At 47.0% G+C, this 14683-nt stretch overlaps 1 protein-coding gene across 3 annotated transcripts in view; it reads left to right on the forward strand.

Annotated features, from left to right (window-relative positions):
• Positions 1 to 14683, forward strand: part of kiaa1328 (KIAA1328 ortholog) — a 248111-nt gene that overhangs the window by 145999 nt on the left and 87429 nt on the right. For all 3 annotated transcript variants that reach the window (XM_072497237.1, XM_072497238.1, XM_072497236.1), the window contains one exon: positions 11359 to 11552. In XM_072497237.1, coding sequence (XP_072353338.1) covers positions 11359 to 11552 — 194 coding nt within the window. The remainder of the gene's footprint in view (positions 1 to 11358; positions 11553 to 14683) is intronic.

Below are 14683 nucleotides of genomic sequence, written 5' to 3' on the forward strand. Positions count from 1 at the left end.
AACTTCAGTTACAGGGATTGGAGATTTTGGTACTGTTCCTTGGAGAAGAGACGGTTTAGAGGAGATTGATCAAGGTATTCAAAGTAATGAAAAATCTGGACAGAGTCGATAAGGAGAAACTAGTGGAAGGATGGAGAACAAGAGGACACAGATTTAAAGTAATTGGCAAAAAAACAATAGTGATGTGAGGGAAAACCTTTCATGCAGCAAGCGTTTACGATTTGAAAAGCATTGCCTGAGAGTGTGGTGGAGAAAGATTCAGTCGAGGCATTCAACACGGAATTGGATTATTACCTGAAAAGGGAGAAGGTGCAGAGCAATGGGGGAGAAGGCAGGCAAATGGTACTTGATGAATTTCTCCTTCTATGCTGTAACCATGCTGTGATTCTATCAACATGACAAGTAATGCAGGTAAATCATAATGCATTTAAAATAGATTTTTGCATGGACTAAGTTTTACACAAAGGTTTTCAGTGCATTTTCAAATTGAAGGTTGCAACCCACTCAGAATAAGAAATATATCATATTAGTGAATGTATAATGCATATTTTATTTTTGACATGTAACAGAAGTAGGTCAGGAAGTACAATGTTGCAGAAATTTGATGCAGTATTAACATTTAAATAATTGCATTATTATTGTTGCAATGTTTTCCTACGAAAGGAAAGAAGCACTGAGTGTGGCAAGGGCATGGAATGTACTCTGGGTGCGAAGGCTTCAATGTCCATCTCCAGGGTTGCTCAGTAGCACCACTATTGAGCAAGCTGGCTGAGTCCTGAAGGACATAGCTATCACTGAGCCTGTAGCATATGGTGAGAGAACCAGCATGAGGGAAGATCTTGCAGACCTTTACTTCACCAATCTCCCTGTCGCAAATGCATCTGTCCTAACCCTAACCCTAACCCTAACCCTAACCCCCCATGACAGCATTGGTCAGAGTGACCACTGAACATCCCCTGTGGAGATGGTTAGATCTTGACACCGAGGATACCATCTGTGGTATTGTGTGATGCTAACAATGTTAAATGGTATATATTCAGAACAGTGATACAATCGCAGCTGATGTGAACACTGGACAAGTCAGATCCCAGAGTGAAATCTGGCTTGGTATGTCATAACATTTTTTTAAACCGTCGAGGAAAGTTACTTTAACAAATTCACAGGAGCATATACATGCTAAATAGCAGAAGCAGCATTCAACAGAGCTAAGCAATCAAACAACGAAATGATTAGATCTAAGCTCTGCAATCCTGCCCCACCTAGTCATGAATGATGATGGACAATTGAACACTTAACGGGAAGAAGCTCCACAAACACCTCAATTTCTTAGTGATTACGCAGCCCAGCATATCATTGCAAAATACAAGGCTGAAGCATTTGTAATAATTTTTAGCAAAAAGTACCAAATGTTTAATTCATCTTGGCCTCCTCCTGAGGTTCCCAGCATTACTGATATCAGTCTTCAGCCAATTTTATTGATTTCAAAAAATGGCTGACAACACATACCAACAAAATTACAGAAAGCTTATGCTTCGCCCCTAAGCAAACTGCTCCAGCACTGTTACAACGCCTGACTATGTGGAAAATTAACCAGATGTGTTCTGTCCATAAAAAGAAGAACTAATCCAATCTGGCCAAATACCACCCTTCAGTCTACTGTCAACCATCAGCAAAACGAGACAACGTGTCAGCAACAGTGCTATCAAGTGGCTCATACCCCACTCTCTCGAGCACAATTTGGGCTCAACATGAACCGCTTGCCTCCACACCTCATTACAGCCTTGGTCTGAATATGAATAAATGAGCTAAATTCAAGAGGTGAGGTGAGAGTGACTTCCCTTGACATCAAGTTTCCTTCAACAGCACCTTCCAAACCCATCATCTCTACCACCTAGAATGACAAGGATGGAACACCTGCAAATTCCCCTTCAAGTCACACATCATCCAGACATGGAGCTATATCACTGTTCTTTCACTATTACTGGGTCAAAAACATACACCTACTTTCCAATCAGCACTGTATGTGTACACAGGAGATGGACTGCAGCAGTTCACAAAGGCTACTCGCGTCCATCTTCTCAAGGGCAGTGAGGGATGGGCAATAAAATGTTGGTCTTGCTGGCGATTGTAACATTCTATGAAAGAAGAAGAAAAATATTACAGCAGTGATTTGCAATATATGGACCCAGCAATACCTATTTCATTAATACTGACAAATTCTATGGCATGGAAGGTACTACATTGTACCAGTTGTCAGTATTTAATAGCTCTATAATCCAGCGTGTTAAACTAGCTATTTTGCCTCCTCATTGATATCCACTCCTGGGCATATTTTCCATTGTAATTCAACCAAGGAAGGTAGGTATACAAATATTGCATTATTAAAATGAACCATTGAACTGTTTGAGATTAATTGTATTCAGTTGCGATTAACAGTGGCCACATTTCAAAATGATTGAAAAATGCATTTATAGTAAATAATGTACTGAAATTAAATTACTACTCTGGACTCTAGAACACCACTGTAATAAATTTTTGGTAACTCTTAGCTACCCATAGGATAAAATAATATAGTAAATAACAACTTGTATTAAAAAAAAACCTTTAATATAGTAACATGTCCCAAGGCGTTTCAAAATAGCATTAGCTAACAAAATTTGACACTGAGCTGCATTGAGCCGGACAAATGACCAAAAGCTTGGTCAAAGAGGTCGGGTTTTAAGCACAATTGAAAGTATAGCCGCCAATAGTAGTGTAGTTAAAATAAGGTATGCGCAAGATACCAGGATTGGATCTTTTACAGTGGTTTTACATCTTCTCAAAACCCTCTTCCCTAGCTTCTCCACATGCAGCTCCAGCAACATATCCAAGGAGTCCATAGACTACTTTTTCATAAAGATTGAGACTGTTCAGCTGCCTCTGCTGCTTCCCTGTTTCTTTTGCTAACCCACTGTGCCAAACCGTTCCTCCCCACCCTAACCCTCCCCACCCTAACCCTGAACTTGCATCACTCACTGTAACATACATAGAAAATAGAAGCAGGAGGAGGCCATTTGGAACTGCGAGCCTGCACAACCATTCACTATGATCATGGCTGATCATCAAGATCAATACCCTGATCCCGCCTTTCCCTCATATCCCTTTAGCCCCAGAGTTATATCTAATTACCTCTTGAAATTATACAACGTTTTGGCCTCTACTACTTTCTGTGGCAGTGAATTTCACAGATTCACCACTCTCTGGGTGAAGAAAGTTCTCCTCACCTCAGTCCCACAAGGTTTACCCCTTACCTCAAACTATGACCCGCTAGTTCTGGACTCCCCCACCATGTGGAATAATTTTATTTTTAAAAAAAATCTTTTTATTGGCTTTTCTCATATTTATAAACAGTTGTTACACCCCCCCCCCCCCCCACCCCTGGGTTGCGCAGTCCTTTGGTGGTCGTTCTTTTTTTTTTTCCCTGGCTTACTCCTCGTTGCTGGCCTCGAACAGGTTTTGGAACAGACCGACGAACTGCCCCCAAGTATTCAGGAAGCCTTCCTCTGCCCCTCGGATGGCGTACTTAATCTTCTCCAGGTGGAGAAATTCCGAGAGGTCAGCGAGCCAGTCTGCAGCTTTGGGTGGTGGTGCCGGTCGCCAGCGTGCGATTAGGGAAGCGAAAGCAAGGGCGTTGGCCCCCTTCCCCATGTGTAGCTATGGCTGCTCCGATACCCCGAAGATTGCCACTACTGGGCATGGCTTCACCCTCACCCGCACAACTTTGGACATTGCCTCGGAGAAGGCTGTCCAGAACCCAGCAAGCTTGGGGCAAGCCCAATACATGTGGGTGTGGTTAACCGGGCCCCTCTGGCACCACTCACATTTGTCCTCCACCTCCGGGAAGAACCTGCTCATTCGGGTTCTGGTCAGGTGCGCTCTGTGCACCAATTTGAGCTGCATTAGGTTTAGCCTTGCGCAGGCGGAGGTGGAGTTCACCCTGCTCAGTGCTTTGCTCCAGCGTCCCCATCCTACCTCTGTCCCCAGCTCATCCTCCCATTTTTGTCTGGTTCCGTCCAGTGGTGTTCGGGCTCTCTCCAGTAGATGTCTGTATATTTTCCCACATCGCCCCCCCTTCTCGCTGCTTGTGCCTGTCAAGTCCTCTAGTCGTGTGCTTTCTGAGGCCCCGGGGTACCCTACTGCCTCTTTGCGGAGGAAGTGCTTTATTTGGAGGTGTCTCAATTCCTGTCCTCTTGCTAATTTCCACTTCCTTGTCAGTTCGTCCAGTGTTGTCAGTCTGCGCCCTACGTAGAAGTCCCCGACTGTCAGTGTGCCCCCATCCCGCCTCCATATTTTGAAGGCGGTATCTGGCATGGCTGGGGGGAATCTGTGATTGCCGCAGATGGGGGCCATAAGGGACATTTTGGTTATCCCAAAATGCTGTCTCAACTGGGTCCACGTTCTCAGCGTGGCCGCTACCACTGGGCTCGTTGTGTACCTTGTTGAGGAGGATGGGAGTGCTGCTGTGGCCAGGGCCTGGAGGGTTGTTCCTTTACAGGATGCCTCCTCCATTTGTACCCAATCTGTGTTGGGTTCTTGTACCCATCCCCTCACTTTTTCTGCCGTTGCTGCCCAGTGGTAGTATTGTAGGTTCGGTAGAGCCAGGCCCCCTCTGACTTTCCCTCTTTGCAGTGTCGGCTTGGGAATTCCCAGGTTCTTGCCCCCCCACACAAACGCCATGATTAGCCTGTCTATGTTTTTGAAAAAGGCCTTGGGGAGAAGATCGGGATGGATTTAAACAGGAAGAGGAACCTTGGCAGTATGTTCATCTTGATCGTCTTCACTCTTCCCGCCAGGGAGAGTGGGAGTGAGCCCCACCGTTGAAGGTCTTTTCTTACTTCCTCCACCAGGCTGGTCAGGTTCCACTTGTGGATCTGTGTCCAGTCTCTGGCTATTTGGATCCCCAGGTAACGGAATCTGTTCTGGGCCGTTTTGAACGGGAGCCCCTTCAGCTCTGTCCCGTCCCCTTTTGGGTTCACTGGGAATGTCTCGCTTTTGCCCAGGTTAAGTTTGTAGCCCGAGAAGGTTTCAAACTCTTTCAATATTTGCAGTATTGCCTTCAGTCCCTCCTGTGGCTTCGAGACATAGAGGAGCAGGTCAGCTGCATAGAGTGAGACTCTGCTCTCTGTCTCCTCTCTGGATTCCCTTCCAGCTTTTTGCGTCCCGCAGGGCTATCGCCAGGGGTTCAATCGCTAGCGCGAACAAGAGTGGGGACAGGGGGCAGCCCTGTCTTCCTCTCTGTAGCTGGAGGTATTCAGAGCTGGTGGTGTTAGTTCGGACACTCGCTTTGGGAGCATTGTACAGGAGCCTCACCCAAGCGGTGAAGCCTACTCCAAGCCCAAACCGTTCCAGTACCCCGAGGAGGTAGCTCCATTCGACTCTGTCATAGGCCTTTTCTGCATCCAGGAAGACGATCACCTCTGGTGTTCTCTCCCGGGGGGGGGGGTGTCATTATCACATTCAGCAGCCGGCTGATGTTCGCTCTGAGCTGTCTACTCTTGACAAAGCCCGTTTGGTCCTCTGCGACCACCTCTGGTACGCAGCCCTCCAGCCTTTTGGCCAGGATCTTTGCGAGTATTTTCACATCCACGTTCAGCAGTGAATTGGGTCTATATGATCCACATTCCGTCAGGTCTCAATCTTTTTTGGGTATCAATGAAATTGTGGCCTGCGCTAGCATGGGGGGCAGGGTGCCTCCTGCCAGTGAGTCCGCGAACATGTCCCTTAGGTGTGGGGCCAGGACTGGTGCGAATTCTTTGTAGAAGTCTGCCGGGAACCCGTTTGGTCCCGGTGCCTTCCCCGCCTGCATGGAGCTGATTCTCTCCATGATTTCTCCACGGTCTATTGGTGCTTTCAGATCCCCCCATCTGTCTTCCCCCACCACTGGTAGTTCCAGTCTGTCTAGGAACTGTTTCATTCCCGCATCCCTGTCGGGGGGCTCGGAGGTGTACAGTCTCCGGCAGAAAGTCTCGAATGCCTGATTGACCTCCTTTGGCTCTGTCACTAGCCTGCCTTTGCTATTCTTAACCTGCGCTATTTCCCTCGGGACTGCCTGCTTTCTCAGCTGGTGAGCCAATAGGCGGCCAGCCTTGTCTCCGTGCTCGTAGAAGGTCCTCCGTGTCTGGCGGAGTTGGTACACTGCCTTCCTAGTGGATAGCAGGTTAAAGTCCATTTGCAGCTTTTTCCTCTCCGCCAGCAGCTCTACGGCCAAGGCCTCGGAGTACTTTCTATCGACTTCCAGAACGGAGTCCACTAGCTGTTGCTTGGCCACCCTCTCTTCCCTATCTCTACTTGCCTTGTAGGCTATGATCTCTCCTCTGATCACTTGCTTCAGTGCCTCCCAAAACGTGGAGGGTGAGACCTCCCCGTTTTGGTTGTTACTAACGTAATCGCCTATGGCCTGCGAAAATTTTTGGCAGAAAGCCTTGTCGGCCAGGAGATCCGTGTCCAGCCTCCATGTGGGGCGCTGGGCCCAGCCTGTCTCCTACCTCACATCCATATAGTGTGGAGCGTGGTCGGAGATAACGATCGCGGGGTAGTCCGTTCCCGTGATCCCTGGATCCCGATTTCTCCACTGCAAAGAAGTCGATACGGGTGTATAGCTTGTGCATCTGCAAAAAGAACGAGAGCTCCTTTTCTCTCGGGTGCGGGAACCTCCATGGGTCCACCGCCCCCATCTGTTCACTGAAGGCCCCTAGCCATGCCAGATGTTTTACCCGTTCTGGGGTTTGATTGGTCGGTCAGTGGGTCCAGCACGCAGTTAAAGTCGCCCCCCATAATCAGTCGGTGTGTGTCAAGGTCGGGGATTTCCGCCATGGTCTTCTTTATGAATTCTAAGTCGTCCCAGTTGGGAGCATATACATTTACCAGTACGACAGGCGCCCCTTCCAGGACCCCGCTGACCATGACGTACCTTTCCACTGTCTTGGTTCCCGTAAACCTCGTCCGTTTTCTAACTAATATTGCTACCCCCCCCCAGCCCTCGTCCCGTAGCATGAGTGGTACGTCTGTCCCACCCAGCCCTTCCTTACCAGCAGTCGGTCCTTCTCCCTCAGGTGCATCTCTTGTAAGTAGATTATGTCTGCTTTTAGGCTTCTTAGGTGGGCGGACACTCTGGATCTTTTCACTGGGCCGTTGAGTCCCCTCACATTCCAGGTAACAATCCTGGTGGGGGGTTTCTGACCCCCTAGTCCTGTGGAATCACCCATACATACCTGGTAGACGCGCCCCTGCACTCCGGGGTTTCCCTTTGCTAGGGGGCCGTCCAAAATGGCCAGGGTCACCGCTCTCACCATGGGGTCGGACCCCAGCGCTCAGGGGTTTCCCTTTGCCCAGGGGGCACCCAATGCGGCCACCAGCTGTGTGTACACCACACGGATGCGCATCTGCGCTCCGGGGTCTCCCTCCGCCCTGATGCCCTCTCGAGTGGCTGTTTGCGGAACCCTCTTCCTGCTCCATGCCCGCCGAGGCCTATGTCTGTACTGCTTCAGTATCTCACTCTTCTCTTTGCTTCTCTTCTGTTCTGCGTTCTCCTCCAGACTCCTTCCCCCCCCCCCTAGCCCTGTACCTTTGTCCCCCGCCTGCGTTCTCCCCCCCCCCCCACCTTCTGCCCCCCCCCCTACCCTGAGAGGGGCGCCGCGGCCCTCCTTCCTTCCTGTCCTCCCGTGCCGGCCCTCCTTGCTAGTATGGGAGCCCTCCTCCCAGTGTTCGCCCAGTTTTGGCCCTGTTTAACCTTTCTCCTACTGGCCTTTGTCTCACCCTCCTGTTTGCTTTCCTCACCCTCGTTTCCCTCGCTTCACTCTCCCCCCCCCCCTGCATTGAGAGAGGAGACAAGACTGCACAGTCCCGCGCAAGGCATAACACACACGTGCACAGTTCATGAGTCCATTGTCCTTGTTTGCGGTCTGTCCTCCGCTCTTTGTTCTGGTTTTCCCTTCCTTTTCCGTCCCCATGTCTTTCATTTCGGTTGCGTGAGCTCCTCCCCCAGTTTGTTTGCTCTAAAGAACTCATCAGCCGCCGCTGGGTTGTTAAAATACAGCTCTTTTCCCAAAAATGGTACCCAGAGTTTGGCCGGGAATAACATCCCAAATTTTACCTTGCTTTTGTGCAGTGCTGATTTCGCCTTGTTGAATTCAGTCCTTTCTTTGGCCAGGTCCGCCCCAATGTCCTGATACACCCTTATGGTCTTCCCTTCCCATGTGCTCTGTTTCGTTTGCCGGGTCCACTTTAGGATTCTCTCCCGGTCTTGGAACCGGTGCATCTTCGCAATAATTGCTCTGGGCTGGTCCCTGGCTTTGGGCTTGGGTCGGAGTGACCTGTGCGTCCTGTCTATTTCCGGTGGGTTTGGGAATACCTCCTTTCCCACTAGCTTGCCCATCATTTGGGTGATGTAGCCTGTTGGGTCTCTGTCCTCTATCCCCTCTGGCAGACCCACTATTTTAATGTTCTGCCGTCTGGACCTATTTTCCTGGTCCTCCACTTACCCTCTTAGGCTCCCATGGGCTATTACTAACCTTTTGACCTTGGCTTCTAGGGTTATCACCCTGTCACTCTCGTCCGAGGCGACCCTCTCCAACTCCAGAATCGTTTTTTTCTGCTCCTTCCCTTCCCTTTCCAGGCCTTCGATGGTCTGCTGCATTTTGTGCGTCGTCTCCTTCATCATTGCTTGGAGCTCCGACCAGAGCGCCTCCTTTATGCTGGTCGCTGCGTCCTGCTCATGCTCCGCTGCTTGGTCCGCCATCGTTTTCGCTTTCAGGCTCGCCTGAACCTCCGTCTCGTCTTGTGGGGCCGTCTGCCTGCGTGTCCACCTCTCATGCGCCTTACCCTCGCTGCTGCTGCTGCTTGCGTCTTGCTGTCCCTTCACCTTGGTGTTTTTCTTTCCTCCAGCCATCTGCCTGTCTCTGTTTCTTTCCCCGCTGCTGTTCCTTACCCTGAGGTTGCTCTCACTTCCCCCGCTCCTCTGCTCTCGCTGGGTCTATCTCGGGCTTCGAGTTTCGGGGTGGGGGGGGGCGGGGGGGTTGGCTGTGGTTGGTTCCCTTCCTCCCCATGTGGAACATTCTTTCTGAATCTACCTAGTCTAACACTGTTAGAATTTTATAAGTTTCTATGAGATCCCCCCTCACTCTTCTAAACGCCAATGAATATAATCCGAACCGACTTCGTCTCTCCTCATATGACAGTCCCACCACCTCAGGAGTAAACCTTTGCTGTACTCCCTCCATAGCAAGAACATTCTTCCTCAGGTAGAGAACCAGAACTGCTCACAATACCCCAGGTGTGACATCACCAATGCCCTATACAATTGGAGTAAAACATCTCTATTCCTATACTTAAATCCTCTTGCTGTGAAGGCCAACATACCATTTGCCTTCTTTACTGTGTTCCTGCACATTTACTTTCAGTGACTGATGCACGAGGACACCAAGGTCTTGCTGTGTATCCACCTCTCTCAATTTACACCCATTCAAATACTATTCTGCCTTCCTATTTTTGATGCCAAAGTGGATAACCTCACATTTATCCATGTTATACTACATCTCCAGCCTTCTCCTTCCAAGCTCATCCAGTCCACAAGATCCATTTCCTGCCCCCTCAGCCTCATTCCTACCAAACTCCTAACTGTCCAACCTTCCTTCCTGATCCCCAGTTGAGCCGATATTTTTTAATCTTTACTATCCTTTGATACTGTCCAACTGCCCTTCAAATCTGTGCTCATCACTTTACTCCTTAAATAATCCATCCTTGATTCTCTCAGTCCTTACAAACTACTACTGCACTTCCTTTTCAAAGTCCTTGAACATGTTGTAGCCTTCCAAATCAATGCCCGCCTTTTCTTGCAATCCTGTTTGAATTCCTCCAATTAAGTTTCTGCCCCTGCGATCAATACTGAAACTGTCCTTAGAAAAATCGCTAATAATATCCTCTGTGATTTTTGTAAACTATCTCTCCTCATCCTTCCCAATCTGAGTGCCGCTTTTGGCACAGCTGAGCACATCATCCTTTGTGAATACCTCTCCTCTGGTGGCAGATGAGTAGGCATTTCCTTCCTTGTCTAGTTCCATTCTTACCTGTCTCCTAGCCAGAGAAAGACTTGCAATTACTTTTGTTCCCACTTCTGCCTGCTATATTTGGAGTCCCCCAAAAATCTATCCTTGGATTCCCCTGTCCCCTGCTCCTATTTCCCTCTCCGCTGATGCCCCTGGGCAATACCATTTGATCACACAGTGTCAGTTTCTATATGTATATTGACATCATCTAGCTTTCCCTCAGCACCAAATTCTCCCTGAATTTTAAAATTCTCGTCCTTTTTATTCAAACCTTTTGGCCTCACCTCTACCATTATTTGTAGCTTCCTCCAGCATTACTATCCTTTGAGATCCCTGCATTTCTCCAATTCCAACCTCTTATGCATGTCCGGTTTTATCATTGGTGGCTCTGTGCTATAGAATTTCTACTATAAACCTCTTTGCCCTTCTACCTCTCTCTCATCTTTTAAGATGCTCCTTAAAAACAAACGCTTTGGCCAGCTGCCCTAATATCTCCTCATATAGCTCGGTATCAACATTTGTTGACGTTCCTGTGAAGCACCTTAGGACGTGTTATTTCTTTAAAGGCCCTATAGAAGTCTAAGTTGTTGTTGCACTATTCATGACACTATCCAAAGAGCAGGCAAGTTCTTCTGATGATTTCACCATTATTTGTCGCTCAATTAACACCACGAAAAATAAATTAACTGCTTATTTATCACATTGTGATTTGTTGGGCATGTAAAATTGGCTTCTGGGCTTTCCATTTTACAACATTTTCAAAAGTAGGGTAGGAAAAACATTATGGAATGTTTGCAATCTGAAGTTTTATAATCCTAAAAGTAGGAGGTGACCATTCGGTCCATCGAGTCTGAACCGGCCCTTGGAAAGAGCACCCTACTTAAGCCCACGCCTCCACCCTATCCACGTAACCCAGTAACCCTACCTAACCTTTTGGACACTAAGGGGCAATTTAGCATGACCAATTCACCTAACCTGCACATCTTTGGACTGTGGGATGAAACTGGAACACCCGGAGGAAACCTGTGTAGATATGGGGAGAAAGTGCAAACTCCACACAGACAGTAACCCGAGGCCAGAATTGAACCCAGATCCTTGGAGCTGTGAGGCAGCAGTGCTAGCCACTGTGCCGCCCAATAAACAGGGACTTGTCTCTGAAGTGCTTCTTGACATTTTGAAGGCCTGATATGTACTTATCTATATGCAAATCCCTTATTTCCTTTTTGCTGCTTAAACTTGGAGATGTGAGTCTAATGTTTGATTTCTCTTTTTGCAGGCAGTTAAGCTCAGAGGAAGATCTTTACCGTGGTCATTTGCAACATCAGGAAAGAAATATTAAGGCATCGACAACAGAACCACAACGATTAATTGCAGGAAACAAGATGATAGGACCTTTTGACTCCGAACAGGATACTTTTAAGGGTACAGCCTCTTTATGTCCTGCTGGAGATCGAAATAAACAGCAAACAGGTAACTATTTTACCCTTTCTCACATTCAGCATCTGTGCCCACTAATAACTGTTGAGGATCATGATTTTGAAGAATGTAAACTTGTATGAATGTATATAAACTTTGTAAATTTACCCCTTATTAAATAATACAGCCCTAGGATCAGAGAAGAAAACTGTTTTGCCTCTGAGAAATATTTAATAACACAAAGTATGTTATGAAAAAAGTATTTTGGGCAGCACGGTGGTGCAGTGGGTAGCACTGCTGCCTCACGCCGCCGAGGTCCCAGGTTCGATCCCGGCTCTGGGTCACTGTCCGTGTGGAGTTTGCACATTCTCCCCGTGTTTGCATGGGTTTCACCCCCACAACCCAAAAGATGTTCAGGGTAGGTGAATTGGCCACACTAAATTGCCCCTTAATTGGAAAAAATTAATTGGGTACTCTAAATTTATTTAAAAAAATGAAAAAAGTCCTTTTGATTTGACAAGTCAGTTGCTTCTGTAGATCTTATCATGAGCTCTACCTTGCCTACGTAATCAGTTTGAGAAAAGAAAGTCCAGAAATAGTCCCTGTTTATTGGGCGGCACAGTGGCTAGCACTGCTGCCTCACAGCTCCAAGGATCTGGGTTCAATTCTGGCCTCGGGTTACTGCCTGTGTGGCTTAAGTAGGGTGCTCGTTCCAAGGGCCGGTTCAGACTCGATGGATCGAATGGTCACCTCCTACTTTTATGATTATAAAACATAACTTAAGATTGCAAACATTCCATAATGTTTGCCTACCCCATTTTTCCACCAATCAACTCCAGAATGTTGCTCTTCAAAAACAACTCTCTCTTTCCAGTGTTAGCAGCATACATTGTATCCTATGAATATTTGACCATCTCAGTTATAGGGAAAGACAGCGAGGTAGACTTAGTCTTGACCTGAATCAAAATGTTATTTCACATATCCATTCTTTTTTAGGGAGGACAAAATGTCACCTAAAATCTTGAGATGTTTGAATTGCATTCCCTCATTGAGTGCACATAATTCATGGAAAAAATACTGCTTACATACAAGCCATCTGTACTGCTTTGCATACCTCAGACATTGATCATCCTACCCACACCTTAAAAACTTTTTTTTTTCGAGTGGCACCAAATTTAGCTCTCTGAATCTCTTTTCATATTTAGTTCCAGGTCCTGGAAATTTCACCGTGGCCCAGTGATAGCACACATGCTGCCTGAAATTTGTGGTATAAAGCTGTCCTGCAGGGACTTAAATACATATCTCGGCTGACATTGTATCCCATTGCTGAGGGAGTGCTGCATTGGCAGAGGTGTCATAAGTTTGGATGAGAACTTAAACTGAGACCCTGCCTGGTTGTTCAGGTGGTTATAAAACATCCCATGGTATATGAAGAAGATATGGAGTTCTCTTAGTGCCTTAACCAATATTTATCCCTCAACCAACTCCCCCCAAAAGAGAGCAATTGATCAAATAGTTGATTGTGCACAGATTAGCAATGGAATTTGTGCACAAAATTACCAATGTCTACAATTTATTGCACAATGTTATTGGCTGTGATGCTCTTTGGAATGTACAAAGGATGTGATAAGTACCACATAAAAATACATTCTTTTTTTTCCTTGTCCCTGTCATTCGTTTAAGGAAAGGATCACAACTTTACCAATCTTTGCACATATATCCCTAAACTGCATGTTTAAATCTCTCCCATCAGGCTTCCTCCCCTCCTATAGTAGCAAAATGGCCCTAAACAAACATTCTCTGAAAACATAGTGCACTCCCAGGCACTTTTTGACCTCGAGAAGACCATAAGACAGAGGAGCAGAATTAGGCCACTCGGCCCATCAAGTCTGCTCCGCCATTCAATCATGGCTGATATCTTCTCATCACCATTCTCCTGCCTTCTCCCAATAACCCTTGATCCCCTTATTAATCAAGAATCTATCTATCTCTGTCTTAAAGACACGCAATGATTTGGCCTCCTCAGCCTTCTGCGGTAACGAGTTCCACAGATTCACCACCCTCTGGCTGAAGAAATTCCTCCTCATCTCGGTTTTAAAGGATCGCCCCTTTAGTCTGAGATGGTGTCCTCTAGTTCCAGTTTTTCGTACAAGTGGAAACATCCTCTCCACGTCCACTCTATCCAGACCTCTAGTATCCTGTAAGTTTCAATAAGATCCCCCCTCATCCTTCTAAACTCCAATGAGTACAGACCCAGTGTCCTCAACCATTCCTCATACGACAAGTTCTTCATTCCAGGGATCATTCTTGTGAACCTCCTCTGGACCCTTTCCTAGGCTAGCACATCCTTCCTTAGATATGGCACCCAAAACTGCTCACAATACTCCAAATGGGGTCTGATCAGAGCCTGATACAGCCTCAGAAGTACATGTCTGGCCTTGTATTCTAGCCCTCTTGACATGAATGCTAACATTGCATTTGCCTTCTTAACTGCAGACTGAACCTGCACATTGACCTTAAGAGAATCATGAACAAGGATTCCCAATTCCCTTTGTGCTTCTGATTTCCTAAGCATTTCCCCATTTAGAAAATAGCCTATGCCTAAATTCCTCCTTCCAAAGTGCATAACCTCACACTTTTCCACATTGTATTTCATTTGCCACTTCATTGCCCACTCTCCTAGCTTGTCCAAATCCTTCTGCAGCCCCTTTGTTTCCTCAATACTACCTGTCCCTCTACAGATCTTAGTATCATCTGCAAACTTAGCAACAGTGCCTTCAGTTCCTTCTTCCAGATCATTTATGTGTATTGTGAAAAGTTGTGGTCCCAGCACAGACCCCTGAGGCACACCACTAGTCACCAGCTGCCATCCTGAAAAAGACCCTTGTATCCCCACTTTCTGCCGTCTGCCAGTCAGCCAATCCTCTATCCATGACAGGATCTTACCCTTAACATCATGGCTTTTAACTCATTTAACAGTCTCCTATATGGCACCTTGTCAAAGTCCTTCTGGAAATCTAAATAAATCATGTCCACTGGTTCTCCTTTGTCTAACTTTCTTACCTCCTCAAAGACCTCAACAGGTTTGTCAGACACAACCTCCCGTTGACAAAGCCGTGCTGACTCAGTTCTATTTTACCTTGCACTTCTAAGTACTTCGCGATCTCATCTTTAATAACAGACTC

The sequence above is a fragment of the Scyliorhinus torazame genome, chromosome 3, assembly GCF_047496885.1.
Source record: "Scyliorhinus torazame isolate Kashiwa2021f chromosome 3, sScyTor2.1, whole genome shotgun sequence".
NCBI classification, from domain to species: domain Eukaryota; kingdom Metazoa; phylum Chordata; class Chondrichthyes; order Carcharhiniformes; family Scyliorhinidae; genus Scyliorhinus; species Scyliorhinus torazame.